Source organism: Macaca fascicularis, chromosome 16 (assembly GCF_037993035.2).
Source record: "Macaca fascicularis isolate 582-1 chromosome 16, T2T-MFA8v1.1".
NCBI lineage: Eukaryota > Metazoa > Chordata > Mammalia > Primates > Cercopithecidae > Macaca > Macaca fascicularis.
In genome coordinates, this window is record NC_088390.1 from 13,057,597 (window position 1) to 13,084,348 (window position 26,752).

The 26,752-nt window shown below is 49.9% G+C and overlaps 2 protein-coding genes across 12 annotated transcripts in view; one reads left to right on the forward strand and one right to left on the reverse strand.

Annotated features, from left to right (window-relative positions):
* ARHGAP44 (Rho GTPase activating protein 44) overlaps nucleotides 1–9,504 on the forward strand; it is a 203,354-nt gene extending 193,850 nt beyond the window's left edge. For 6 of the 10 annotated variants that reach the window (XM_005582934.5, XM_005582935.5, XM_074018614.1 and 3 more), the window contains 2 exons: nucleotides 2,301–2,678; nucleotides 7,909–9,504. In XM_005582934.5, coding sequence (XP_005582991.1) covers nucleotides 2,301–2,678; nucleotides 7,909–8,048 — 518 coding nt within the window. In that variant the 3' untranslated portion in view covers nucleotides 8,049–9,504. Of the gene's footprint in view, nucleotides 1–2,300; nucleotides 2,679–5,013; nucleotides 5,066–7,908 lie in introns of all 10 variants that reach the window. The other 4 variants (XM_005582936.5, XM_065532790.2, XM_065532791.2 and 1 more) reach the window with 1 other exon arrangement.
* ELAC2 (elaC ribonuclease Z 2) overlaps nucleotides 9,476–26,752 on the reverse strand; it is a 31,567-nt gene continuing 14,290 nt past the window's right edge. The window contains exons 9-24 of one of the 2 annotated variants that reach the window (XM_005582932.5): nucleotides 23,600–23,658; nucleotides 23,433–23,505; nucleotides 22,668–22,780; nucleotides 21,199–21,294; nucleotides 20,153–20,291; nucleotides 19,986–20,068; nucleotides 17,925–18,043; nucleotides 16,200–16,296; nucleotides 14,318–14,456; nucleotides 13,718–13,756; nucleotides 13,482–13,591; nucleotides 12,756–12,855; nucleotides 12,557–12,677; nucleotides 12,218–12,296; nucleotides 11,483–11,627; nucleotides 9,476–10,837 (exon numbers count right to left, since the gene is read on the reverse strand). In XM_005582932.5, the coding sequence (XP_005582989.3) occupies nucleotides 10,610–10,837; nucleotides 11,483–11,627; nucleotides 12,218–12,296; nucleotides 12,557–12,677; nucleotides 12,756–12,855; nucleotides 13,482–13,591; nucleotides 13,718–13,756; nucleotides 14,318–14,456; nucleotides 16,200–16,296; nucleotides 17,925–18,043; nucleotides 19,986–20,068; nucleotides 20,153–20,291; nucleotides 21,199–21,294; nucleotides 22,668–22,780; nucleotides 23,433–23,505; nucleotides 23,600–23,658 (1,740 nt within the window). In that variant the 3' untranslated portion in view covers nucleotides 9,476–10,609. Of the gene's footprint in view, nucleotides 10,838–11,482; nucleotides 11,628–12,217; nucleotides 12,297–12,556; nucleotides 12,678–12,755; nucleotides 12,856–13,481; nucleotides 13,592–13,717; nucleotides 13,757–14,317; nucleotides 14,457–16,199; nucleotides 16,297–17,924; nucleotides 18,044–19,985; nucleotides 20,072–20,152; nucleotides 20,292–21,198; nucleotides 21,295–22,667; nucleotides 22,781–23,432; nucleotides 23,506–23,599; nucleotides 23,659–26,752 lie in introns of both variants that reach the window. The other variant, XM_045375324.3, reaches the window with a different exon arrangement.

Here is a 26,752-nt window from a genome sequence, read left to right on the forward strand (position 1 = left end):
CTAGAGTGACTCAATTCCCTTTTCCCAAGTGACCTTCAATAGCTCGGATCCATCTTTTGAAAGGTATACATTTCTTGTGTACTCCCCATCATGCCCACAGATGGCACACTTAGCAGGCCTTTTTTTTTAAAAAAAAATTTTTTTAACACCTCAGTCTTTTGACAGCGTGCCTACAATTTCACATCCTATTCCTGTCACCACCGGAAGTGGTAAATGTCATGACAGACATGGTGATGCATCCTCCGTCCCCCAGGTACTTTGTGAGAAGGCATGTGCGAGCATTGATACCTAGGGTCTCCACCTGCTTCTCATCCAGGGGTACCCCTGCGTCTGTCACCCATGACCACGTGGCTGCCATGAGCTGCAGTAGCGGCTGCTGGAAACACTTCCGCTGTACTCAGGAAGTAGAGTTGAAAAGTGAAATTGGAAAGTTAAGTGGTTTTGTTATGTCGTGATGATGTGGGTACTTGACATTCATGATCTCATTTAATTATTACACTGCTGCAGAGAAAATCTTTTTCCTCCAATTGCATAGAAGATGTTTGAATAAGTTGACCCAGGGAATACAGCGGGTAAGTGGCAGGATAGAAATTTGAGCCCACATTGGTAGGATTCTGAAGGGCATGTCCGTCTATCCACACTGCAGACTGACACACCCAGAGAATACATGAGGTATCCTCCTAACAGACTTTATTCCCTGGAGGGCATGGGGGTGGGGTGGGGTGAAGGAAGAGATTCTGACCTCTCCCTTAGGACTTACAAGGTAATTTCTTCTAGAATCAGACCCACACACGGCTGGGCGCCATGGCCCATGCCTGTAATCCCAGCACTTTGGGAGACCGAGGCGGGTAGATCATGAGATCAGGAGATCGGGACCATCCTGGCTAACACAGTGAAACCCTGTCTCTACTAAAAATACAAAAAATTAGCCGGGCGTGGTGACGGGTGCCTGTAGTCCCAGTTACTTGGGAGGCTGAGGCAGGAAAATGGTGTGAACCCGGGAGGCAGAGCTTGCAGTGAGCCAAGATCACGCCACTGCACTCCAGCCTGGGCGACAGAGCAAGACTGTCTCAAAAAAACAAAAAAAGGAATCAGACCCACACACAGCCAGTCCTCGCTTAAGCCTAACAGGTTAGTGATCACTGTCTCAAAGATATTTGCCCATCAAGTATCTCCTGGACGTTTGAATTTGTTGTCTTTACCAATTCATTTTCAGTTAAAGGTATAATGGATTTGTCATCCTATAGGGTGACTGGGAAAAGGGAAATGAAGGTAAGGCAAAGGAGGTCAGGGCAGTGATGTGCTTTGAAAAATGCAGTCGATTGGCCGGGCACGGTAGCTCATGTCTGTAATCCCAGCACTTTTGGGAGGCTGAGGCGGGCAGATCACCTGAGGTTGGGAGTTCAAGACTAGCCTGACCAACATGGAGAAACCCTGTCTCTACTAAAAACACAAAATTAGATGGGCGTGGTGGCGGGCACCTGTAATCCCAGCTACTCGGGAGGCTGAGGCAGGAGAATTGCTTGAACCTGGGAGGCGGAGGTTGTGGTGAGTGGAGATCATGCCATTGCACTCCAGACTGTGGCAACAAGAACAAAACTCCGTCTCCAAAAAAAAAAAAACAACGAAAAATGCAGTCAATCCACAGACCGGAGGGTACAATTCTTGAAAGAAAAGAACAAGAATGAGAAGAAGGCCTCAGCAGCAAGGATGCAGGATTGAGGCACAGCATATAAAGTAATGGAGGAACAGGGGTTCTGTGGCTGGACGATTTGCTCACCTATCATTGTTAGGGGAGCCAGAAACCACTGGACAGGTTCAGCCAAAAGTCAATTTTGCATCCCGAGGACCTGCCCCTGGGTCAGGGCTCCACTGTCCATTACAGCAGATTGAACTGGAGTCATCCTCTGCTGGACCCTGCCCCACTGACTCACTCTTGCTCTGAGTGTAGCCACAATACGTCTCACCACTGGGAAGGCAGCCCACTCCTGTGGATGGGAAATTTGTTCTCTAGTTTGGCTGGGTGTGCATGTGTAGATCAGGGCAGAAAGCCAGAAAAGAGGAGGAGAAATTAGTTAACAGATGGGAAGATAGGAAAACGTGCAATTCTAGGTTAATTTTTAAAACTTGTATTGGGTGCTCTCCATGTGGCAAGAGGCCAGGGGGCAGGGCAGGGAGGTGTGGTGGGTGGCGAGGGGCAGGAGGTGGGGACAGCTTTGAACGCTGAAGGGTGTGTGAACAGGCCCCACAGTGGCTTCATTTAACAACTTTGTGTTTTGTTGTTGTGTTTTCTCTTTCAGTTTCAAAGAAGCTGGCACCAATTCCACCCAAGGTCCCCTTTGGCCAGCCGGGGGCTGTGGCAGACCAGTCCGCTGGCCAGCCGTCCCCAGTCAGCCTGTCCCCCACCCCGCCCAGCACCCCGTCGCCCTATGGACTGAGCTACCCTCAGGGGTACTCCTTGGCCTCGGGCCAGCTCTCCCCAGCTGCAGCTCCTCCCCTGGCCTCTCCTTCTGTCTTTACAAGCACTTTGAGCAAATCGCGTCCCACTCCTAAGCCCCGACAGCGACCTACTCTGCCGCCGCCTCAGCCTCCCACAGTAAACCTCTCGGCCTCCAGTCCACAGTCCACGGAGCCCCCCATGCTAGATGGCATGTCCCCTGGGGAAAGCATGTCTACAGGTAACCAAGCCACAGGCTCCCTCATCTTTTTTTATGAACTTAGGGGAGGGATTGCTAGTGTCACTGCCAGGGAACAAATTCCTGCGTGCTTTGAGATGACTGGGCTGGCACCAGGGGTAGCTCATAAGATCTCCTTAGAAGCCCACCAATGGACAGCAACCCTGGAATCCATGTGTCCCAAACGGGGGCTTCTTATGGGATCTCTCTCAGTCTAAGCCCACCAGCCTGGAGTTCTGTTTTTGCTTTTAATATCGGGGATTGAAGACACTGAGTCATTTGGAGTGGGGCGTCAGGAGAGGCTGGTTGTGATCACAAAACGGTATCAAAACTCAGGTATTCCCTGGATAGAGCCCGAGCAACCGACAGGTATAAATGCTTATCTGGAGGACGGGCTAAGAACCAAAGATGTTCTTCACTATTAGTAAAATAAACCTTGCTAGAAAAATACGCTTCTAGATAGATATTTAGAGAAGGGTGAATTTCAGAAAACCTGCATATCTCCGTTCCCCTCGCCCAGGTTCCCCCTCCCCGGCCAATTCCCTGAGGAGCTAATTGGACGAACCCACAACGACTTAATTTAGTTTGGATTTAAATTTAGAAACAAAGATAAGTCTCTTCCCCCAGAAAAATCTGTAAGCACAAAATCACAAACACACACCACGTTTAGCCAAAACCGTTCATTGGCTGGAAGGAACGGGACGTATTTGGAACATCTCCCCAGACACTTCAACCACATAAGATTATAAAGTCAGGGGCATATTTGTGGTGGCTGCTTAAAGTCATTTGAGCATTTTCCTTGTTCAGGGAGACAGGCACAGGGGTTGAGCTGTGTCTTGGGCTAGAGCCAACCCACTTAGTAAAGTGCAGTAGCATGGCTTTGAGCTGGAGCATATGTGTGCCTAGTGTTGTCCCAAGTAGCAGAAGGTGAGGCAGCTTGGGTTGGAACACACACACACACCACACACCACACACCCACTCCTTTCAGAGAACAGTGCTGTCCTAGGGTGCACTGGGACTTTTCGCGGATCATGTACTTTTCCCTCCACGTCCTTCTCCAAAAGAGTGATTTATTTCTTCCGTGTTTAGACGGAAGCAGTGACCCTGTGGGGTTCAGCTCCATGCTGCCTTTGAAAAGGCTAGTCCAGGCGGGCGAGGTGGCGGGCGTCTGTAGTCCCAGCTACTCGGGAGGCTGAGGCAGGAGAATGGCGTGAACCCGGGAGGCGGAGCTTGCAGTGAGCTGAGATCCGGCCACTGCACTCCAGCCTGGGCGACACAGCGAGACTCCATCTCAAAAAAAAAAAAAAAAAAAAGAAAGAAAAGGCTAGTCCAATTTGCAACTGTGTGCTGGGTCAGATTTAAATATTACAGGGAAGAGCCATCTGGTGATTTGGCTTCTTTATTGTTGGATGTAATTAATGTTGAAGGTGCAGCTGCTATCATCTACCCTGAGGCTTATTAAAAATTAAGCAAATTTCTCCCTGGAAAATGCACTGAGCACCCCTCCCATCTTGGTGGGTCTTGGTGCTGAGGCATTGTCTCCTCAAGGAGCCCATGATGGGCGGGCACATGCTTGCTGCCCTCGGGGAAGGTCACAGCTGCAGGGGAGCTGAAGGTCACCAGGTCTCCAGGGCCACTCCTCCCAATGTGTCATATCTGCTGACTCTTCCAGCCACCCCAGGGAAGGGACACAAGGTAGTGTCAATACATAAGCAATAGAATAAGCAGAAGATGGCTGGGCATGGTGGCTCACGCCTGCAATCCTAGAGATTTGGGAGGCTTTGGAGAATTAGGCATGGTGGCACGTGCCTGTAGTCCCAGCTACTTGGAAGGCTGAGGCAGGAGAATCGCTTGAACCTGGGAGGTGGAGGTTGCAGTGAGCCGAGATCGCGCCACTGCACTCCAGAGAGAGACTCTGTCTCCAAAAAAAAAAAAAAAAAGAATGAACAGAAGATATCAATGGAGAAGCAGAAGGAGAGGAGAAATTGGGGAACAAAAGTGGGCAACAGAAGGCCCGGGAGGACAGTGCCTTGAGGGCTCTGAGAAGCGGAATGGTTCACGTTCCATCTTGCAGGTTGAAGAACTCCTGACCTTCAGGATTCATAACGTCCCTCGCCCTATGCGGACCCTGTTTTAATGTCCTTTTGGCAGCAGACTGTTTTGTCCTATATGTTCAGGTCTCAGCCAGTGTAGAATCCATCATGGTTTGGTGTGGCCTGCCTGGGACTGTGATATTGGCATAGCTTTTGTGTGTGTGTGTGTGTGTGTGTGTGTGTGAGACATTCATGTTTTGTCATGTTGATTCCTTTCTCCGAATCCTATCATTGTGTTCTTGCAGCTGTGTGACATGAATGGCGCAGTTTTGGATACGTGTGAGGGGGATTTTCAGGGTAAGCTGGTCCCGGCCTCGCCCCTCCACCCCGCTAGCTAGCCAGGCCAGCTGCCCGCTCCTCCCCTCCGCTCCTCCTCTCTGCATGTGGCTCAGACCATCCGCATGGCAGCTTCACTCTCCAGCCTTCCCTGGCCTCAGCAAGGATGAGCTGACCACGAGCTTATTTGGCTTTGGGGGACCCCTAGCCTCTTTTTCTTTCTTTTCATTAGGAGGAGCTGGGGGAGAACCCAGCCAACCCCTTTTCCGTACCTTCTTTCTCACTAGAATCACATCTGCAGCTCCTCCTCCTCCGCTCTCCCTCAGGTTTAGACCGTGGAGCGGTAACACATCTGTTCTTCCTATGAGACGTTTGTGCTGGAGACACCTGTGCCCAGCACCCTGGGGGACATGCACCTGCTCACCTTTGTTTAGGAAGGTGTCCTGAGGGGAGGTCATACCTGCTGCAGCTCAGCACAGGGTCCACACCAAGGCTTGGACCCCATTTTCAGTGGCCCTGAGTTCACACCAGCAGATCTCCCCTTCCAGACTTAGATCCTAACGTCTGGCTTCCTCCAGGCTGAGACTGCTGGCAAATCCTGAAGAATCCGTATCAGAGCTCATCCTGCTCCCCTTCTCCCTCATCCCAAGTGGATATGGCCAGACAGATCCTTTCTATCCAACTCAATAAAATGTGGGGGAGTATTTATATCAGTATCTGTTTGGTCTCCTCCTCCTATAAAAAGTAAATGCTCAAAGCATAACTGAGGGAAGGGCATGAAGCCAGGACTTTGGTGTATTTGCCCCAGTAAGTAGGGGTGGCCAAAGTAAAGCAGGTGTTCCCCCCGATTCGGCCCATGGTCCTGCAGAGACTACCGAGACACACCAGGGTGTCTGGTGCTAACAGACAGTTCTCCTGGCAGGTGCTTCCAGTGTGTCCTGGAAACAAGCAGCCAGTGTCCCTTTTCCCAGGAATGCCGATGAGGGCTTCTTCCCCTGAATCCCATTCCCTTGCATAGTGACTGTTCTCCCTTGAGTCTCTGTAAGGCAGCAACAAGGATAAAGGTATGACAGCTCACACAAGTGCTTGTTCGGGGCCCGTCTAAACTCATCACCGCCCTGTATTATTCCCATTTGACTGCTGAGGCACAGGGAAGGTAGGAAGCTTGTCCAAGCTCATGCTCTTCCTGCCTGACACATTTGGGATTTTTGAATCTAAGCGGGAGAGCTTGTGTTCTTACCTGATAGCGAACCCTGCACAGCGAGGTGGGCCCCGGGCCACTCAGCCTCACACCTGTGCAGAGACATGACCCAAGCAGCCGGGGAAAGGCAGAGGTGGGCCTGAGGCCACCTGCTTCAGAGGAATAAGTGGCACTGGCTGTTCCTCCAGCCCCACCCCCTAAATCTCTGCTTCTCATCAGGCAGCAAAACAAAGACTGGAAGGACATGAGGGCTGCCTAGGGGATGGGGCTAAGGGAAGACCTTTGTCCCAGAGCTTCCATGTTTGTACGATGTCTTTCAGGACAGTGTCCAAATGTATGTCTGTACACTTAGTATGGTATTCCTCAGTCTGAACATTTGTTCCCCTCCTCTGCCTCCTGAAGTGCTGCTCCCAGCCTCGCAAAGCTAAGTGAGGGCCAAAAACTAAGCAGGCAGGCTGGGCGTGGTGGTTCACGCCTGTAATCCCAACACTTTGGGAGACTGAGGCGGGTGAATCACCTGAGGTCAGGAGTTCGAGACCAGCCTGGCCAACATGGTGAAACCGAGTCTCTACTAAAAATGCAAAAAAAAAAAAAAGCCGGGCGTGGTGGCAGGCGCCTGTAATTCCAGCTACTCGGGAGGCTGAGGCAGGAGAATTGCTTGAACTCAGGAGGCGGGGGTTGTAGTGAGCTGAGATGGTGCCATTGCACTCCAGCCTGTGCAACAAGAGCAAAACTCCATCTCAAAAAAGCAAAAAAAAACTAAGCAGGCGAAGGAGGGGGACAGCATGACGAGAGTAAAGAACCCAGGGGATCTGTGTTCTCTGGCTCTCTGGTGTACCACATCCCGGAAGAGTCAGCAAGCACAGCCTTGTCAGTTTCCCCCCCGGGGCGGCGGCTGCAGCAGCAAGGCCATTTTTAACATGCTGTGGCAAACAGACTTTGTGTCTACTCAGCTGCCAGTCTAAGGACTTCTGTCGTCTTTGCCGACTCACAGATGTCCAGACACTGAGCTGTTATTTCGAGTACATTTCTCCTGTTCATCTTGCCGGGGAAAAAAATGACCTTTTAATGCTCCTGATAAGGATGTCACTAGAGGTGGGGGTTTTCCTGCAGTTAGGGACAGTTGGCACCCATGACGACCAGGGTCCTGAGGGAGACCTTCTACTCCGCCCATGTCAGCCACCCAAAACGCAGCCATTTCTTAGAGTGAGGACACTGGTTCAGGGTTCCCCGATTCACTCGTAGACTTGAGAGGAGAAAGGGGTATACCTTTCCACTGTCTCAAGTCCTGTCCCTGCAGATTCTGGGGAATGAAATGCAGTCTGATATACATCCCCAAAGAGATGTCATTGAGACTTAGCATCCTTCTTATCAAGAATAAAGGACCCTGTGGCTTGGCAGGGAGGCGCTGTTCTGGCCTTCCTGTCTGAACCACGGTGGCACATCCTGGGTTTGCTTTGGTTCTGCAAACTTACGGGGTAGAAGCAAAGCAGGCATGACCACAACCTGATTGTGCCACAAAATGCTTAAACCAACCTCCAAATGATCTATCCCTAGAATACCACCACCCCTGCTTCCTAAGGCTGACATTGTTTGCCTGCAACTAGGTTCTCATTTGCCGGGAGGCCCCCTTTGAACCGCCTTTCTCTCTGCCGCCTTCCAGATCTTGTCCACTTTGATATTCCCTCGATCCACATAGAGCTCGGGTCGACACTCCGCCTGAGTCCCCTGGAGCACATGCGGCGACACTCAGTGACTGACAAGAGGGACTCGGAGGAGGAGTCTGAGAGCACCGCCCTCTGACATGGCACCGCCCATCCTGCCTCGCGTGTACATACATCACGGGCCCTAGGAACGCCGCCAGGAGCAGCGTCCGTGAGCTTGCCAAGTGTTCTCTGCTGGCTCTTTCCTGCCACTGCCAACGCGAGGTTGGAGTCTGGCAGGAAATTGTGATCGCCAGTCCGTGTGGTGATGCTGGTGGTGCAGATTTTGTTTGTTCCTTTCGGGTGGTGACTTCGGCCTTTTGTTTGACCTTTGCCTTTTGACTTTGTGCCTCTTTTGATCCACTTTCAGCCTCCATGCCAAGCAACACCCCCCTCTCCATCCAAGGCTGGTCAGGAACGTCCTTTGCAGGGTCGGAGTGGTGCCGGAGAGGCTCACTTTGCCTGGTGAGACCCGAGGGCTGCTACCTTTTCCTCGGACGGCTCATGGCAGGTCTTGCAGGAGCAGTTTAATGGCCACAGAAAGGAAGCAGGACAGCAGGGTCCCTGTCACCCACACCTAGACCAGGTCCGGGATTCTAGCAGTCCTGGGGCACTGACCTTTGCCAGCCACTCGGGGGAGGCCTTGCCACTGGAAAACCTTCCGGGCTGCCCCCATCAGTGGGCTCCAAAGTAAGTGGCTGAAAACGAAAATGTGTTTCGCTTTCTAAGTTTTCCTTTTTCCACTGTGTGACTGAAAGCTCCTATATCATTTTCTACTTCTGAATCTATAAAACAAGCCTGATGGTGTCTGGAGGCCCCAACGGTGGCCTCCATGTCCCCAAATCTATTGGCTATATGAGAGTAATTTTACTCCTCTAGGTACCTAAAGGCACCCAGCTCACTAGTCTGTGGGGTCCTGGAGCCTGCCTCTTCTTTCTGGAGGTTCAAACTGAATAGCAATAATTATGTTACCCAAAGCATGTGGAGGAAAAGTGAAATCGGCCACGGAGACACCGGGCCATGGGCTCGGCCTGCGGTGTGGCCTGCTTTGCTCACCAGCGTCAGCCGCTCATCCCTTCTCATGAAGTCCCATCCGGTCATGGGGACGAGGGCTGGGAGGGTACCGGGGAGCCTCTTCACACTTGGGGATTAGGGGAGTGAGAAAAGATTTGGGCCATGCATGCAAAGTAAAAGTTTAAAATTTTATCCTTTTAAAATAGATATAATATACCTATACATGATATAATATTTGTATATATGAAATCTCTCTATATTTGTTTAATTTGAGCCATTCAATCTAAACCAATGTACAGGTGTACAATGAAAAATTTAAATGCTTAGTTATTTTTCCCAACACAGTGTAAAGTCACCCTCCTCTGAGAGTGGGATGTGCAGACTTTTGATGTTACAGCTTTGCTCACTTCCTGGCAAGGGCAGTTCACGCCTCAATTTGTAATGGGAGTCTGGGGTAAGGGTGGGGGTTGAAAGTTATCTTTAAATACATGTACAAATCGTTGTCAAAAGTAATGTTATTAAAATAGATTTATTATCCCTGGGCTTGGCATCTGTTCTGGCTTTAATAAACCTGCGGGGACGTGGCTGTCAATCTCGAATGTGCGCCCGGTTGGCACCTGAAGGTCACCACTAGTGTAAAGCAAGTCACTGGTTGATCTCTCGCTTGTCGCTTGAGTTTTTAAAGCACTTTTCACGTTCTCCCGGGTAGGGAGAATATACAGCAAGTACTAGATTCGACTTGGAACATGCTCTCCATTTGTCAAGCACTAATCTGTGTCTGTAAATCCCACCAGGAGGACAAAAGAAACCAGCTCCGTGTGCCATTTCTCAAAACCTTCCTTCAAGGGCAAAGTGATCCTCACTCTCAGTATGGAAGCAACAGAGCAAATCTATTGTCTCCACTTTTACCCAGAACAACCAGAAGACTTGCATTTCCCTGACCACTGACACTAGCCCGGCCAGGCTCTCACTGATGATAGGGGAAGCACGCCCTGCTGTGAGCTGGCACAGCTTGAGTTCTGTCAAAAGACTTGGCGAACGAGGGTGGCTCTCTCAGGACAGGTTCCAGAGGTGCTCACTACGATGGGGGATGACTTCCAAGCCAGCCGGGTACCAGGCAGCTGCCACGCTGCAGCGCAGAGAGCCTTCTCCAAGGTGGTGCCCAGCAGACCCTGCTCTGTAGCAGCAGCAGGAGGAAGCAAAAGAACTCACAATTCCAAACTCAATCTTTATTGCAGCTGAAATACTATTTTCGTTGAGTCTCGGTCACTTAGACCCAGTGTTCCTGCGACTCCTCTGCTTGTCTCTGGCGTGCAGGGAATCACTTTGCTGGATGAGAGGAAAGGTGCTGCCGTCTGTTTCCATGACTTCTTTAAATACTGCCTTGAAGTGAAATTAGTTCATTTGCTTGCTTCCGTGTAGCAGCCTCCTGTTCCACGGCTGTGCCAGGCACCAGTCCTAAGAGGCGTCTATAAACTAGTGCTTATCTGGGAGTCCAAGCCTCGGCACAACTCCACACCACCTATCCTGAGCTGCCTCCTGCGTGGACCGTGCTCTTCAGCTTCTACCAGCAAGGAGGGCAGATACGGGTGCGTGCGTGGGGCAGAAGACACACAGCCGTCAGAGTTCAGGGTCACTCCCAGATCTTCACTGGGCTCTGACCTTCTTGCTCTGTGGCTCCTCTGTGTGGGCCCGTTTCTGCTGGGGCTCCCCATCCTCCAGGTCGTCTGTCAGAGCCCTGGACAGGAGGGCCGCCCGCACCTGCCGCAGCTCCCGCTTCTCCCTGCGCTCCTCCATCTCCTCAATGTCGCCAGCAAACAGGGCTTTCAGTGGGGGAATCAGCTTGGGCACTGTTGGAAAGTCTCCAAAGGAGACCTAGAAGACACAATAGAAGACAAGGACATGCCTCAGAGGGGCAGAGGTGGGGACAGGAGCTGGGAGAGATGCAGTCATGCGCTCACACAGCAGCGCCAACGCCCCCTCCTTACGCACAAGCCAACAGGTCACAGTTGAAATGGAAAAAAGCATCGCATGGAGGGAGCCCTCTAAAGAAGGGACAGAGTCTCGCCAGGCCTGGCTAAGGGCCTCCGGAGAGGGAAGGGAAAGCAGTCTAGATGCTCTCAAAGTCAAGCTCCTGAAAAAGGAGGCCTGGTTCGGGCCCCGCCCCTTCATTCCGGAAGGCCAAAGCTCAGGCCTGGCTTTCCCACTCACAAGAGGCAACCACCTGTCTCACAGGTCTGTGCTGAGGCTCAAATGCCATGACTGTGTGAGCAGTCCAGGCCTGAAAAGACTCTTCAGAAATTTCCAGTGGACTGAGACTTAAGACTAGCTGGCCCCTGCAGGAGGTGGGTCTCACCAGCAAACCCAGCGTGGTTCGACCTGGTTAGTGACGGGTAGATACCCTTTTCCCACGGTGGCCCCAAAGAAGAAAGCTAACTCCAGCTGACTGTCCTACTCAGTGTGTAGAATCCCGTCTCCCTGCCCCGTCCCCGCCCCGTGCTGCCCACGTGACATACAGACCTTCATGTGGTCAAAGGCAATTCCCACTTTCTCGTTGAAGTCGGGGCTAAAGAGGGGGACCTTGGCGTAGCGCTGGCTGAAGTGGTTCAGCATGATGAACTCCGCGTTCATCCGCATCCCCACACGGATGGCTTGGGACGTTGTGCTGCGGGCAAAGGACAGAGCAGACTGAAGCTGAACCCAAGTGCAAGGCTGCAAAGAGTGGCACAGACCCTGGCAGTCAACTGCCAGGGTACCTGGGGAAGCTGGTGGGTTTTCTTAATGGGCACCTCTGTAGCCAGCACAATCTCCCCTGAGGGCCAGAGCCTTCACACACTCCCCTGAATGAAGCTCACCCTCTGTATTGGCTGCCAAATCTGTCTATGAGGGCACCCAAAGAGAAAGCACAGGGCCCACCTGGGGTAATGCACTCTTTCGTCGAAATTAACAGCCCAAGATTCAGTCCCCCAGCCCCCACCTTCTCCTGGCAATTCTCTGACGTGGTTTAGAGTTTATTCAGCTATTTCTAAATGCTTTCAAAAAACTGTGCCTCACTCTAGAACCTTGCCTAGAAAATTGTGCAAAAATAAAGGCCAAGGGCCTGTGAGCATTGCCATAGGTCAAGGAAGCCCCCATAGCCCTTGATAGGAAGCAGGGCAGCACCACATCAGTGGAGACACAAATGATGGCTGCTCAGTGTCACATAGTAGGGGAGGGGGAGGATATGGGGGACAAGGACTAACCAGCCTTTGCTACCTGTGTGTCTTTTCCACTGCTTCCTCTTCCAAACCATCTTCCAGGGTGGCTTCATGTATCAGGAGGGTGGCATCTTTCCCTGGAGAAAAAGCACAAGGATCAGGGCGGAGTTCTCTGCAAGAACAGCACACAGGCCTCAGTCACGTGCTGTTTCCTGGTCTCAACACTCGGCTCCCCTGGCCCTGGGTCTGCCTATTAGGATGACAACCAGAGACTCTGAGGGCAGGGACTTGAGTCTCCTGCCTCTGCTGCTGTTTCCCCACAAACTCAGCTGCATTCACCTCCAGCGACACAAACCCCAGAGCAACCTCACGGTGGCTGGCTTCTTCCTCTACTCACCCATCTGGACCAGAGCCTCACAGGGCATGGTGTCCCCGGAATAGACCACTTTCCAGCCAGAGGTGTGCACCAGCGCACAGCCAAACGCATGCCTGCAGTGCCGCACCAGACAGGTCTGAAACTAAAAGGGTGGGGCTGGAGGGCTCTGCAGCTCTGCTCCCCATCTCGCCCCCACGATGCCTGCGGTGGTGCCCCTTACCTCTTCCAAATCACATGTTCTCAACAGCGAACTGATCAATCTTTCCACTGCAGGACTGGAGATCTCAGCCCCTACCTGAAGGTATTTGGCAGGAATCATACTGTAAAAAGACAAAACATTTAAAACATTTCTTGGACATCTGGAACCAAAGTTTAAGTCTTTGGCTGCAGAACCCCAAAATCATTCTTAGGTAGAAACATGATTGAAATCATAGTCCCTAAGATGAAGAAACAGCTGTCAAATACAAAGAGCCAAACCCAAGCCTCTGGGCCACTGGGAGAGACCCAGCAGGTGAATACCGCCTCCAGCTCAGGCAGCACAGGCCACGGGCGACTCCAGCAGAGGGGACTCCTTCCCCTTGGGGTGAGGATGGTGCCACCTCCCGCTGGCCACACACCTGGTCTGGACAGTCTCTGTGCTAGCCACTATTTGGGTGCTTGGCTCCGGAACTCTCATGAAGAAAAGCTTGTCAATGTTTAGAAAGCAGCTCAGAACTCAAATGAGGACTGGGAAGAAATGCTTCTAAGAAAATAAGCATGATGTGGGAACTATCTAATGGTTTCTGTCCTTCAGCCAGAGCACTTCTCTCCTGCTTCTGCCTTCTGGGACAATGTCAAGGGCAAGGCTCCTGGGGGATAGTGGTAACTGCCCCAGTGTCAACCTTGAGCTTCTGAAGGAGGTGGAAGCAAGCAACAACCCAGGGGCCAGGCTGCCCTGGATGCTCACCTGACGTGGTGCAGGACCTCCTGGCACTGGTTGTGGTACTGCTGGAGCCAGGCTTTGAGCTGGGTGGGGGCAACAACCAGCAAAGGGTGAAATGGCTTTCCCAAAGACGCCTGAAACAAAAAATCCAAGTGCTGACTCAACGATGGAACATCTCAATAAACGCTGGAGGCCAACAGGCGTGGCGGATGACGTGTAAACCACTGGAACTCAAAACGTCGATGAAGTGCCGCACTTACCAAGGCTCGTTCTCTCTGCAGCAAGATATTTAGCAAGCCCTGGCAAGGAAACAGGAAACATGCATTAGCCAGGCCCGAGGATGATCTCCTTCGGGTTAGGGTCTGCAGCCCTCCCTCTTGCAGGAGTTGCCAGCCCTATGTCACCCACCAGCCTCCCACATGGCCGCAGTGGGGGTGGCACATGCTAAGCCCCCTGCGCCATGACCCTGAAATGTCATAGGCAGAAAGCAATGGGACCCGTATTGGGAAGAGGGCAATGGCCCAGGGCCCAGCACCCCCAGGAGACCAAGGTGAGGGTCTCATAGCCACACTTCCGGCATCTGGCCAAAGCTTCCTCTGAGCAGGCCATGTGAGATTCAAAATTCAAGGCTGGGTAAACCCAAAGCTGTCCTGCTGCAGGAAAGGAACTAAATAGAGAAGACATTCCTGTGGCACAGAAGGACCATGTGGAGTTTTGTAAAAGACCATTTTCTAGCTAGAGATGAGTAAGAAAAGCTTGGGCAAGTTAGGGAAGCAGAGGAAAAGATGCGGCCAAAGGGCCAACTCAGTGTGGCAGTGCCTCCTCCAGGCTCCAGCTTTGTGGTCCAGCCCAACACTCACCGTGTGGTGATCTGCGTGCAGGTGGGACACAAACACGGCAGCCAGGCTGCCCAGGACCCGGTCCACCTGGTCTCCATAATGACGGTACAGCTGCCCAAACGTGCCCTCACCACAGTCCAGTAGCAGAGACGTGTCGGGGCTACAGAAGAGAAGAGCAAGAGTCACCGCCACTGGGAGGGCTGCCGACAGTTCAGAGGCTGATGTCTGCTTTGGACAAGACCAGGAAGCAGCTGTAGAAATGTCTGGCTCTCATGCTTTTCTTTGAGGAGCTAATATAAAAGCCAATTAATTGAACCGTAAAGGTAATTTTACATGTGTCATCCTGTTTACAGCAAAGGATTATACATGGAACCCTGAAACCCTTTCAAGTATACTTACACAAAGGCTGGGCATCAAAAAAAAAAAAAAAAAAAAAAAAAAAAAAGTTTATAGGAGGCTTAAAGCATTTAGTCCTAACAATAAATCTGACTACACAGACTGACTGTGGCCACAGCCTCTCTTGAGAATACCAGGGCAGACACTGGGCCATATGAGACTGTTTCTAGGCCCAGCTGCTGTCGGACTTTTCCCCCTTTGCATGCGGTCGGGGTTTCCTCAGTTCATGTCCTCAAAGACACCTGGGGCCGGGCGGGCTGCAGGTGCTTCATTCAGGGAGCTAGTTAACGCAGACTCCCAGGTGTCACTCGGGGTTTCTGACTTGGTTTTAGGCAGGGCTCTGGGAGCTTGGATTCTGACAAGCTTCTTGGGCTATTCTGATGTGCAGTGCATTTCAGAAGCTCTGCTCCAAGGCAGAGAGATTGCTGACCCGCTCTGGCCTTCTTCCTTCTCTGGGAGGAGCCAGGAAGACGGAGAGGGCTGCACCCATTTTGCAGAGAGAAGCCTCAGTGCTGAGACATGACCTTCCGGGGAAAAGGGAGTTGGGACACAAGGTGGCAATAGCACCTTCCCATTAGCTTCAGCCGGTTCAAAAGCCACTTGCAGGGGGGTCAGGTCAGCAACTTACAAAGCCCTTCTTCCCCCAGGATCTCAGCCCCCGGGAGAGGCTGGCTCACTCCAAGCTGCTTTATTGCATGTCCTCGTCCACAGAGAAACACACCCCCAGATAGTGTATTTCTGATGTCAGGGCACATCTCGTCACTGCTGTATGTATTTAATGCACTATTTGCTTGTTTCTCATCCATCACTAGCATCTAAGATGACAAAGCAAAATTTAAAAACAAACCTACTAATGCACAATCTTATTTTCTTCACATACTATCTGCAGAGGTAACATGTACATTTCACAACGCGTTTGACTAATTTCTCTGCTGATAAATGACCCCAGGCAAACCCAAGAGAATCAACTAAAAAACATGTCAAGGGGAATCCAATAAAGGGGCTGAACACAAATGTGCAGAACCCTAAAGCTTTTTAACATACTAGCAACAGATAGCTGGGGGACAATACCAGGTAGCAATCCAGACCCCAAGTCCCCGCTCAAACTTCAGATGCCCCACTTACCAGCTGTAGGAACTACAGCAAGTCACCTCTCTGAGCATCGGTTCACCCCTCAACAAAATGGGTAGTTACTCACCACTTCATAGGATTAATGTAAAAATTAAACGAGATGATTTCTTAGGTGTAATGCACACAGTAATATCAGCTATTTTTATTAAAAGACATCATGGGATGAACTGTGGTGATTCCCAGGGTAAAAACATTGCTACTGAGGCTATAAAATGCAGTAAGGCCACGCTCCTCTCCTAGACACTCCAGGCGACATGACAAGTGACAGGGCTTGATACCGCTGCATTTTCAAATCGACTGGTGAGTGCAGCAGGACTTTTGTTTAAAAAGGAAACGCGCCTTTGATGGAAGGATGCTTCCTGGGAGAGCAGCATACCTTATGTTGACAAGTGTGGCACTGACATTTCGAATCTTCATCGGGACGGCAGACCCTGTTCCAAGGAAGACGATTTCTGGGTACTGACTTCTTTTCTCTGTGAAAAAATCCATGTGAAACAATCCGTTCCTTGGGGTCAAAAGGGAGCCAGCATGCAGCCCTGAGAAGGTGCAACGCTTTGAGTATCATTGGTTTGTCCCCAAACCTCATGTGGAAACGTGCTCCCCAGTGTGGCGGTGTTGGGAGGCGGGGCCTAGTGGGAGGTGTTTGGGCTACGGGGACGGACCCTCCTGAGTGGCTTGGAGCTGCAGTAGTTAGGTACTGGCTCTCAGGAGACTGGAGTACTTCTCAAGGGAATGGATTTGTTCCCGGGGGAGGCGGTTGTTATAAAGCCAGGGTGCGGCCCAGGTGTTCCCATCTTCACAAGCGTCCACTTCCTACTTGCCCTCTTCTGCCATGTTATGGCACAGCGTGAAAACCGTCACTGGGAGCTAGGGCCGTGACCTTGCAGAACCACGAACTAAATAAACCTCTTTTCTTGATAAATTACCCAGTCTCACATATTCTTTTATAATAATAAAAAACATACTAAGACAGATGGGTAAGCAACACAGTTCCGTCCAGCTTCCCAGGAAGGGGACTGGCAGGCCCCTGGCAACCGCCCCCACACGAAGGACTTCACACCAGTGTGGGACCCACTGGCTATTTGTCACCAAAGGGCTGAGAAGAAGAACAAATAAATTCTCCAGTCCCTTCTTCAAAAGAATTGCTGTCATTCTTTTACATTTAAAAAATGACATTTCTTTATGCTGGGAACTGTCATTTATTTCAAGAGAGCAGTGTGTGCCTTGCATCCAGCTCTTACTGCAAGACCATGCACTTCGGTCTCATCCTTCCAGTTCTATCAGGTAGGAAATGCTCTGCTTCACAAGGGAGAAACAGACTCAGAGGCCCAGGTTTCCAGTGAAGATGGTAAGAGGCAGGGTCAGGATTCAAAATCCAGGGAGACCCGATGGTTCCAAAGCCTGTGCCCGGCCCTCAGCCTCAGTTGAGTGACGTGGCCAAGATCCTCCAGGGATGTGCATCCACAAAGCCAGGACGAGATCCCTGCCAGCCAAGTCCCTGTTCAAAGCTCTTTCCACAGGCGCTCACTAAACTGTTTCACTCAATGCGTGTCTTGTCAAGAATGCTGGGGTGCCATCGCCAAATGCTCTGATTGGGTGGAATTGGGATTCTTTTTTTTTTTTTTGAGACGGAGTCTCGCTCTATCGCCCAGGCTGGAGTGCAGTGGCGCAATCTTGGTTCACTGCAAGCTCCGCCTCCTGGGTTCACACCATTCTCCTGCCTCAGCCCCCCAAGTAGCTGGGACTACAGGCGCCCGCCACAACACCCGGCTAATTTTTTGTATTTTTAGTAGAGACAGGCTTTCACCATGTTAGCCAGGATGGTCTCGATCTCCTGACTTCATGATCTTCCCGCCTCGGCCTCCCAAAGTGCTGGGATTACCGGCCACCACGCCCAGCCAGGAATTGGGATTCTTAAACTCCACAAAGCCCCCTCCTCCAATGGCCATAATTCTAACACAGAGCCAAAGTAGAGAAGCCCTGGATTAAACTGAAAAGCCAGGTTAGAATGTGCCCCGCCAGCACTCTACTCAATGCTGTGAAAACAGCAGGAGGGGGCAGAGCCCAGGAAAGAAAGGCTGCTCTGCGGGCTCCCACTCACCTGCTGGGGCTGGGCCGTCCTGTGCACTCCTCCTGTACTCCTGCATGCTCTCCTGGAAGTTGGGAAGCTGCAGCGCCTCGTCTATGAATTCCTCAGGATTGCAAGTAATAATGGCATCCCTGCAGGGGGAGAGAGAAGCATCTCAGGTGACGGACGGCGTATATGGCCTCAGCAGACCCTAATGTGGATGTCCAGAATAAATTCAGGGGGACAAGCTGCAGGAAGTTCCTTCCGATCAACACTGAAGGGTAAGTGACTAGGATCTGGGGCAGTTCTGCTCCACCGCCTTTTGGATGCTGCCTCGCTCTGCCTCAGGGCCAGTCACTACTGATGCTCAGGGCAAGACGTTTTTTTCTTTCCCTGTGGCCAGTGCTGCTGTCCTGGTGCAGGACCCCAACCTCTACTTCCTAGGCTGTGACAACCAAAAATGTTTCCAGACATTGGCAAACATCCTCTAAGGGGTAAATGGTCCCAGCTGAGAAGCAGAGCCCCTAGAGGAGGGACTCTGAAACTCACGTTCACATCCAGGAACCTTGGCAAAATGCAAAAGCCAATTCAGCAGCTCTACACTGAGATCTCACTTTCCTAGCAAGCCCCAGATCACACGGAGTGACAACTTCTTGGACAGGCGGCTCTTCAACCTGGCACAGCATTAAAATCATCTGGGAGCTTGTCTAAGTCCCAAGCCTAACTTTCAAGATCCAATTCACTAGGTCTGGGGCAGGCCCTATGCATTATTTTTCACAAGCATGAGGTAAATGTGAATGTCGGCTAGGGCTGGGAATTGCTGCTGTGTGTTAAGAGCCTGTGCAGATGCTGACAAATGGACACCAGGTTCTTTAACCCCGTGATGTCGCTGTGGGCCCGAGTCTTGCTACTACAGTCTCTTAAAGGGCCCCAGGTATCCAACCTCAACAGCACACAGCATCCAGTCATAATCCAGCACATGCTCTATTCTAATGCAAACACTGTGGAGTGGGCAGGCAACTTAAAATCAAGGTTCAGATCTTTAAAAATTAAAACAGGCAGGGCATGGTGGCTCATGTCTGTAATCCCAGCACTTTGGGAGGCTGAGGCAGGTGCATCACCTGAGGTCAGGAGTTCGAGACCAGCCTGGCCAACATGGTGAAACCCTATCTCTGCTGAAATTACAAAAAATTAACCAGGCGTGGTGGCAGGCGCCTGTAATGCCAGCTACTCGGGAGGCTGGGGCAAGAGAATTGCTTGAACCCGGGAGGCGGAGGTTGCAGTGAGCTGAGATCACACCATTGTACTTCAGCCTGGGCAACAAGAGTGAAACTCGGTCTCAAAAAGAAAAAAAAGTTACAATTAAGATGTGGGGCAGTAAGGCTGTTCACTTTCCCGGTTGGAGTGTACTGGAAGAGGCTTTCAAGATGGCATTTTACATTTATTAAGTACCTTAACAAGTGTCACACTCTGGGCCGGTAATCCCACATTTAGGAATGACTTGAAGGGAACAGACTTCCCATCAAAGATTTATATATAAGACATTTATTGTTTCATTAAAACAGCAAAAAATTGGAAACATCCCAAATGAGCAAACATCCCTATTTGGAATACCAATAAAAATCTTGTTACTTAAGACTATTTAGTGACACAGGAAAAGACTGTCAGGCCATAAACCCACATACACAAATCAAGAAACACAAAATGTTATCAACCATTATCTCTGGGCCGCAGGATTATGGGTGACTTTGTTCATCATACATTTCTTATTTTCTATACTGTGAAACACATGAGCTCTATCACTGCTATTTCCATGCAAGGCAGTTTTAGAAAAGGAGAACTACTGGCCGCAATCCGCCCACCTCAACCCAGCCTGGAGTAGGCTGCTTTTCTAAATAAATTCGCACTGGCACACAGCCAAGCCCATTCATTAGCTTATTGTCCGTGGCTCTTTTGTGCTCAAAGCGGAGTTGAATAGTTGCAACAGAGACCATATGGTCTGGAGAGCCTCCTGAAACATTTACTATGTGGCTATTTACAGAAATGTTTCCCAACCCGACTGAGACGATTCCATTAGTTCAAGATGGCACAGACCTCTGCCACTCCCTCCTGGGACGGAGCTGGTACTTGAGGAGGCATTCACCCTGAACCACGGGCACGCTGAGGGTGGGGCCCTCCTTCTGAAAGAGACAAAATGCATTCATGGAGAGAAAGAGAGGGGGTGAGAGCTGGGCCGACCAGGGGCCGGTCTGAGACACTACCTTACGGGGGAAACTGGTGAGCAGGGGGAAGATGTCTGGGTGGATGAGGTTGAGCTGGGTTTGAATCTTGTAGCTGCGAAGGTTGTGAACTGAGGCACAGTTCTCATTCAGGACCAAGTGCTGGGTGTCAGGCCCAAACCTGCAATGAAACAGAGCTGGCATTTGCAGCGTTTGTTAGGAAGCACTTCCCCGAGGAGTGGTGCTGAGCTCGGGAGTGGTAATGTGGATGAGGTGTTCAAACAGTTCAGTGACTTGCCCCAAACAGTGTTACTACATGGCCAAACATGGTCCCACTCCTGCTGTCTCAAAGCCCGGCGTTCCCTAGCTCAGCTGCCTTTCAGGTGTGCTGGGAAGAAAGAGAGGAAAAACAAGAAAAAGATGATGTCCAGGGCATACAAATAGGGGACTCCAACCCTGAGGAATGAAAGAGACAGCAGGAGAGCAGGCCATGCAGCGAGGGGCAGGTAAAGGGGCCATGTGGGGAGACACAGGCAGGGGCCAAAAAGCAGCCCAAGGTCACCCCGCACCCGAGCTCAACTCATACACCTCCACCTGGCCCTGGCCAGCGATGTCCTGAGGAAAAAGTGAAGCTCCCTCTCCTTCCAGTGACTAAACATCTACCTCCCAGGGCTGCTGGGGACGACCCTAGAGGAAATGAAGTGAAATGAAGGGTGTTTCACACACTGCCTCCCACAAAGTGGGCATTCAGTAAATGGAAGCTGTCATTTCATATCTGCAATCTCTTCTTTGGGATTCACTTCTGGAATCCTCAACCAAACAGCAGTATTCGTTCAGACACCCTGAAGAGTGTGGAGGATGTAAAATAAATGGAATCGTGTGGACACTGCGCCACCTAGCGGTGCATTGTCTTCCTAAGTGTTGCACAGATCTGGGACGCCTAGAATTCTGGCAAGGCAGGAATCCCACAGAAAGTTTAGGCAGGCGCAGAAGGGTAGGTAGCATTTGAAAGAGCAAGAGGGGAGGAGAGGGGAATCCACCACTGCCCAGAAGAGTTACCCCAAGTGCCGCTGGGCTGGGCTCCATACCTCTCCATCCACTGCTGGTACCTGCTGTCCGCAAGCACAGATTCTGGGGCCATGTGAACCACCAAGGCCACGGGGGCATCTGCCTTTCCTTGGTACCTGGGCAGAAAAGTGGGGCTTTACAAAGTGATGCAGACTCAGGACACACAAGGACAGGGACCATGCAGTCAGGGAGGGGCATCGTGTGGCCCTCTGTGGGCACTGCAGTGAGGTGACAGGCTCCACACCCAGGCCATGCTCTCACAGCAGACCCTGCTGCTGGGCCATTTCCAATGGACACGGGGTTCCTCTATCTGGCAAGCTCTGCTCTGGGCCTTCCAGTCAGCCTGAGTGATCCTTTCTCAGCACTGCAGTTCCTTATAGGGGTCTGACCTGCAAAGCCAGACCCAGGCTCTCCCTGCCTCCTCCTGCTCCCGCTCTCCTTTCCCTCTCACGAGCATTTCCTCGAATAAACCTCCTACACCTCCAGTGCCACCTTGGTGTCTGTCTTCCAGAGGACCTGAGACACAGGCACGGAAAATGAAAATCGTCTGAAATTCCACCACCTGGACAACAGAGCACTTACTAACATGCCGATGCGTTTCCCTCCAGTTCCCTTTAAAAAGAAATGCACACGGTAGCTACTTTTATCTACCCCACCATCACCATGCATCTGCACATGGCTCTCAAACAACACCTCATTCACTGAAATGAGTTTTGGGCTCTGCTGCCCAACACTTGATTAAAATACAAAGCCCAGGCTACCAGGGCACCCACATTCACCCACAGAGAATAAAGCAGACCAACTCCTAACACTCTGACTCGGAAGGGGTACAGCAGCCCAAAAGGATTTGTTGTGGTAAGTAGAAAAAAACAAGTGAAAAAATCCAGGTAGATACAAACTAGGAACAGGAAAAAAACAAGTAAACCATTAAAAGTGAGGGAAAAGACTCAAACTCAGATACGTGAGTCAAAGATGATTCCACCTGGGGTGAAAGCTGAACTGCAAAACTGGATAACTTTGATGGAGGACAAAAAACAGAGTGGCTGGTGGCCCAAAAGACATTCCCCAGCTGTGATTCCATCCCATAACACAGACTCTTGACCACGACAGTCTCACACACTCTGACTCACCTCATTTGTTTCAATGCAGGTAATGGAAGAAAATTAATTCAGTTCAAAATAATCTGGGCATTAGTTAGAACTCAAAAAAGTTCTAGAATTTCTTCTAGTATAAGAGCTGTAAGAGTTCTAGCTGAATTTCTAGTCCTCAGTGGTTTCTAGTTTTCAACCTTTTCTAATTTCACTTTGAGGCTGTGTACACCAGAGCCCACCAACTACCAACAGTGACTTAAGGCAGGAGTCCTGGCCTGTGAACTGTAAACCCAGACAGTGGGCCTTCCCAGAAACACGGCTCTTGCCACAAGATGCCCATGTCGATGCTGGGCTGTGCTTCAGCTCTCACTTCTCCCACCCTAGAGACCCCTCATTACCTCTGAAAGGTGGCATTCTCACAGATGGGTTGAATGAAGCCTTCATCTGGACATTCTACCACCACAAAAGCAGCACCAGGATCTGGAGGAGTACACAGCTCTTCAGCCAAAATCTGCAAAATCAAAAAAGCCCGTCCACTGCGGTCACAGCTCAGCCACCAAACTGAACTGCCTTCAACGCAACTGCTAACATGACATATCCTATCCAGCGGGCTGAGAGGTAAACAAAGCACAAAACCAACTTTACACATCACCATCAACACCCTTCTGGTCTCTTTGTGGATACCTAAATAGGTAACTGTCAGGCTGAGGCACTTCAGGCCTACACTGGCCAGGAAAGGAGGCTTGGCATTAAGGTTTTCTTCAATCTGTGGCCACTGGTCCTAATCTCCTTAGAAGTCAGAGGAAATATCTTGACAAAGAATACGGTGACATTCCTCTGGACCATAAACCCCAGGCCCATCCATATGGGGTCTGTTGTTAGACACTGTCCTGAGCTCAAGTACCAGGGAAAGCATGCACCCTTTAAGGAGGAGGATGACCAGCTCCTAAAAGGACAATCTACAAAATTGCTCGAATGCAGCCGTGTTGACATGCAGGACAAACACAGATAAAAGAGGACATTTTGTCACTTAGCTGAGTGATGTCCAAACTGTTCTATGTCCTTCAAAAGTGGTGTCTGTAGGGCCTGAAGCAGACAGATCTGCCCAGCATTCCGGACCCTACCTGTAACTGCTGAATCATCAAGAAAACCAGGCATCTCACCTCTCTTCCCTCATGAGTGATGCTTTTCCCCTCCTTGACAGCAGCAATGATGGGAGCAATGGCAGCTGTCCCACTGAAATGAAGAGGCACGGCCTCCGTGAAATGAGATTTCCTTAAGTGGAAAGGTGTACCCAGTGGGTCCCAAGAAGCCTCGCCCCCACACTCACACTGGAAGGCCCAGCTCCTTTGCTTTGAGCACCAGGAAGCTTCCTCTCTTTAAGTGAAGCTGCAGCAAAGAGAACATAAATGTGATTTTAGCGGCTAATGAAGAAGTTTGGTTTTAATCAATTTTCTTAGAAGTGTATTTTTCCAGATTAAAAAAAAAATAACGCTGGCCAGGCGCAGTGGCTCACGCCTGTAATTCCAGCACTTTCAGAGGCTGAGGCGGGAGGATCACCTGAGGAGTTTGAGACCAGCCTGACCAACATGGAGAAACCCTGTCTCTACTAAAAATACAAAATTGGCCAGGCGTGATGGTGCATGCCTGTAACCCCAGCAACTCAGGAGGCTGAGGCAGGAGAATCACTTGAACCCCGGAGGCGGAGGTTGCAGTGAGCCAAGATCGCGCCATTGCACTCCAGCCTGGGCAACAAAAGCGAAAGTCCATCTCAAAAAAAATAAAAAATAAAATAATATTATTTGCTTACAATTCATTAAAACACCTTTATTGCTTTCAGAAGGTATACTATATTCTGAAAAAGTCATTTATTGTCAAATGCTTTAGTACTAAAAGCCAAAATGACTTAAATCAGTGTTTTATTTCCCAGCATTAACTCATAAATTTAATAAAATGTAATTCAATATGAAAGTTAATATCCTTCAAGTATCATTGAGGAGAAACACTGTTCTGTCATTCTACATTCCTCCATAGCTAAAGGAATGTCACCAGGGCACTGCCTAACACAGCAACCAACAAGCAAACTGCCATGTAACATAATATTTCAATGACAGTGATAGGCTAACAAAAGGATGGATGATTTTATTTCTCTTGTATTTTTCAATTATTTGGCAATATAACGTCACTGCTTTTATCTTGGAGAAAAATTACAATAAAAAATCCCTAATAGGCCAGACACAGCAGCTCATGCCTGTAATCTCAGCACTTTGGGAAGCCGAGGCGGGTAGATCATGAGGTCAGGAGATTAAGACTGTCCTGGCTAAGGCGGTGAAACCCCGTCTCTACTAAAAATACAAAAAATTAGCCAGGCGTGGTGGCATGCGCCTATAGTCCCAGCTACTTGGGAGGCTGAGGCAGGAACCCAGCAGGCGGAGCTTGTAGTGAGCCGAGATCGCGCCACTGCACTCCAGCCTGGGCGACAGAGACTCTGTCTCAAAAAAAGAAAAAAAAAACCCCGTAATATATTATTATTTTAGAAAGGCAAACAATAATTCTATCAGAAAACTTCATAATCATTTTAAAGAAAAAAAAAATTTCACACACAGTAACAGAAAAAAGTCAGAAATGACATGTAGGCCTTTGAGTGCCGAATGACATTTGATTTTCATTTTCTCCTTTAAATCTTCATCAACTGAGACGCAAACTACTCTGTCTGACAGCTTTGAAGAGAGCAGTGGATCTCCCAACACGGAGGTTGAGATCTGAGAAGGGACAGACTGCCTGCTCAAGTGGGTCCCTGACCCCTGAGTAGCCTAACTGGGAGACATCCCCCACTAGGGGCAGTCTGACACCCCACACCTCACAGGGTGGAGTACACCCCTGAGAGGAAGCCTCCAAAGCAAGAATCAGACAGGTACACTCGCTGTTCAGCAATATTCTATCTTCTGCAGCCTCTGCTGCTGACACCCAGGCAAACAGGGTCTGGAGTGGACCTCAAGCAATCTCCAACAGACCTACAGCTGAGGGTCCTGACTGTTAGAAGGAAAACTATCAAACAGGAGGGACACCTACACCAAAACCCCATCAGTACGTCACCATCATCATCAAAGACCAGAGGCAGATAAAACCATAAAGATGGGGAAAAAGCAGGGCAGAAAAGCTGGAAATTCAAAAAATAAGAGCGCATCTCCCCCGGCAAAGGAGCGCAGCTCATCGCCAGCAACGGATCAAAGCTTGACGGAGAATGACTTTGACGAGATTAGAGAAGAAGGCTCCAGTCCATCAAACTTCTCAGAGCTAAAGGAGGAATTACGTACCCAGCGCAAAGAAACTAAAAATCTTGAAAAAAAAGTGGAAGAAGTGATGGCTAGAGTAATTAATGCAGAGAAGGTCATAAACGAAATGAAAGAGATGAAAACCATGACACGAGAAATACGTGACAAATGCACAAGCTTCAGTAACCGACTCGATCAACTGGAAGAAAGAGTATCAGCGATTGAGGATCAAATGAACGAAATGAAGCGAGAAGAGAAACCAAAAGAAAAAAGAAGAAAAAGAAATGAACAAAGCCTGCAAGAAGTATGGGATTATATAAAAAGACCAAATCTACGTCTGATTGGGGTGCCTGAAAGTGAGGGGGAAAATGGAACCAAGTTGGAAAATACTCTTCAGGATATCATCCAGGAGAACTTCCCCAACCTAGTAGGGCAGGCCAACATTCAAATCCAGGAAATACAGAGAACGCCACAAAGATACTCCTCGAGAAGAGCAACTCCAAGACACATAATTGCCAGATTCACCAAAGCTGAAATGAAGGAAAAAATCTTAAGGGCAGCCAGAGAGAAAGGGCAGGTTACCCACAAAGGGAAGCCCATCAGACTAACAGCAGATCTCTCGGCAGAAACTCTACAAGCCAGAAGAGAGTGGGGGCCAATATTCAACATTCTGAAAGAAAAGAATTTTAAACCCAGAATTTCATATCCAGCCAAACTAAGTTTCATAAGTGAAGGAGAAATAAAATCCTTTACAGATAAGCAAATGCTTAGAGATTTTCTCACCACTAGGCCTGCCTTACAAGAGACCCTGAAGGAAGCACTAAACATGGAAAGGAACAACTGGTACCAGCCATTGCAAAACCATGCCAAAATGTAAAGACCATTTAGGCTAGGAAGAAACTGCATCAACTAACGAGCAAAATAACCAGTTAATATCATAATGGCAGGATCAAGTTCACACATAACAATATTAACCTTAAATGTAAATGGACTAAATGCTCCAATTAAAAGACACAGACTGGCAAACTGGATAAAGAGTCAAGACTCATCAGTCTGCTGTATTCAGGAGACCCATCTCACACGCAGAGACATACATAGGCTCAAAATAAAGGGATGGAGGAAGATTTACCAAGCAAATGGAGAACAAAAAAAAGCAGGGGTTGCAATCCTAGTCTCTGATAAAACAGACTTTAAACCATCAAAGATCA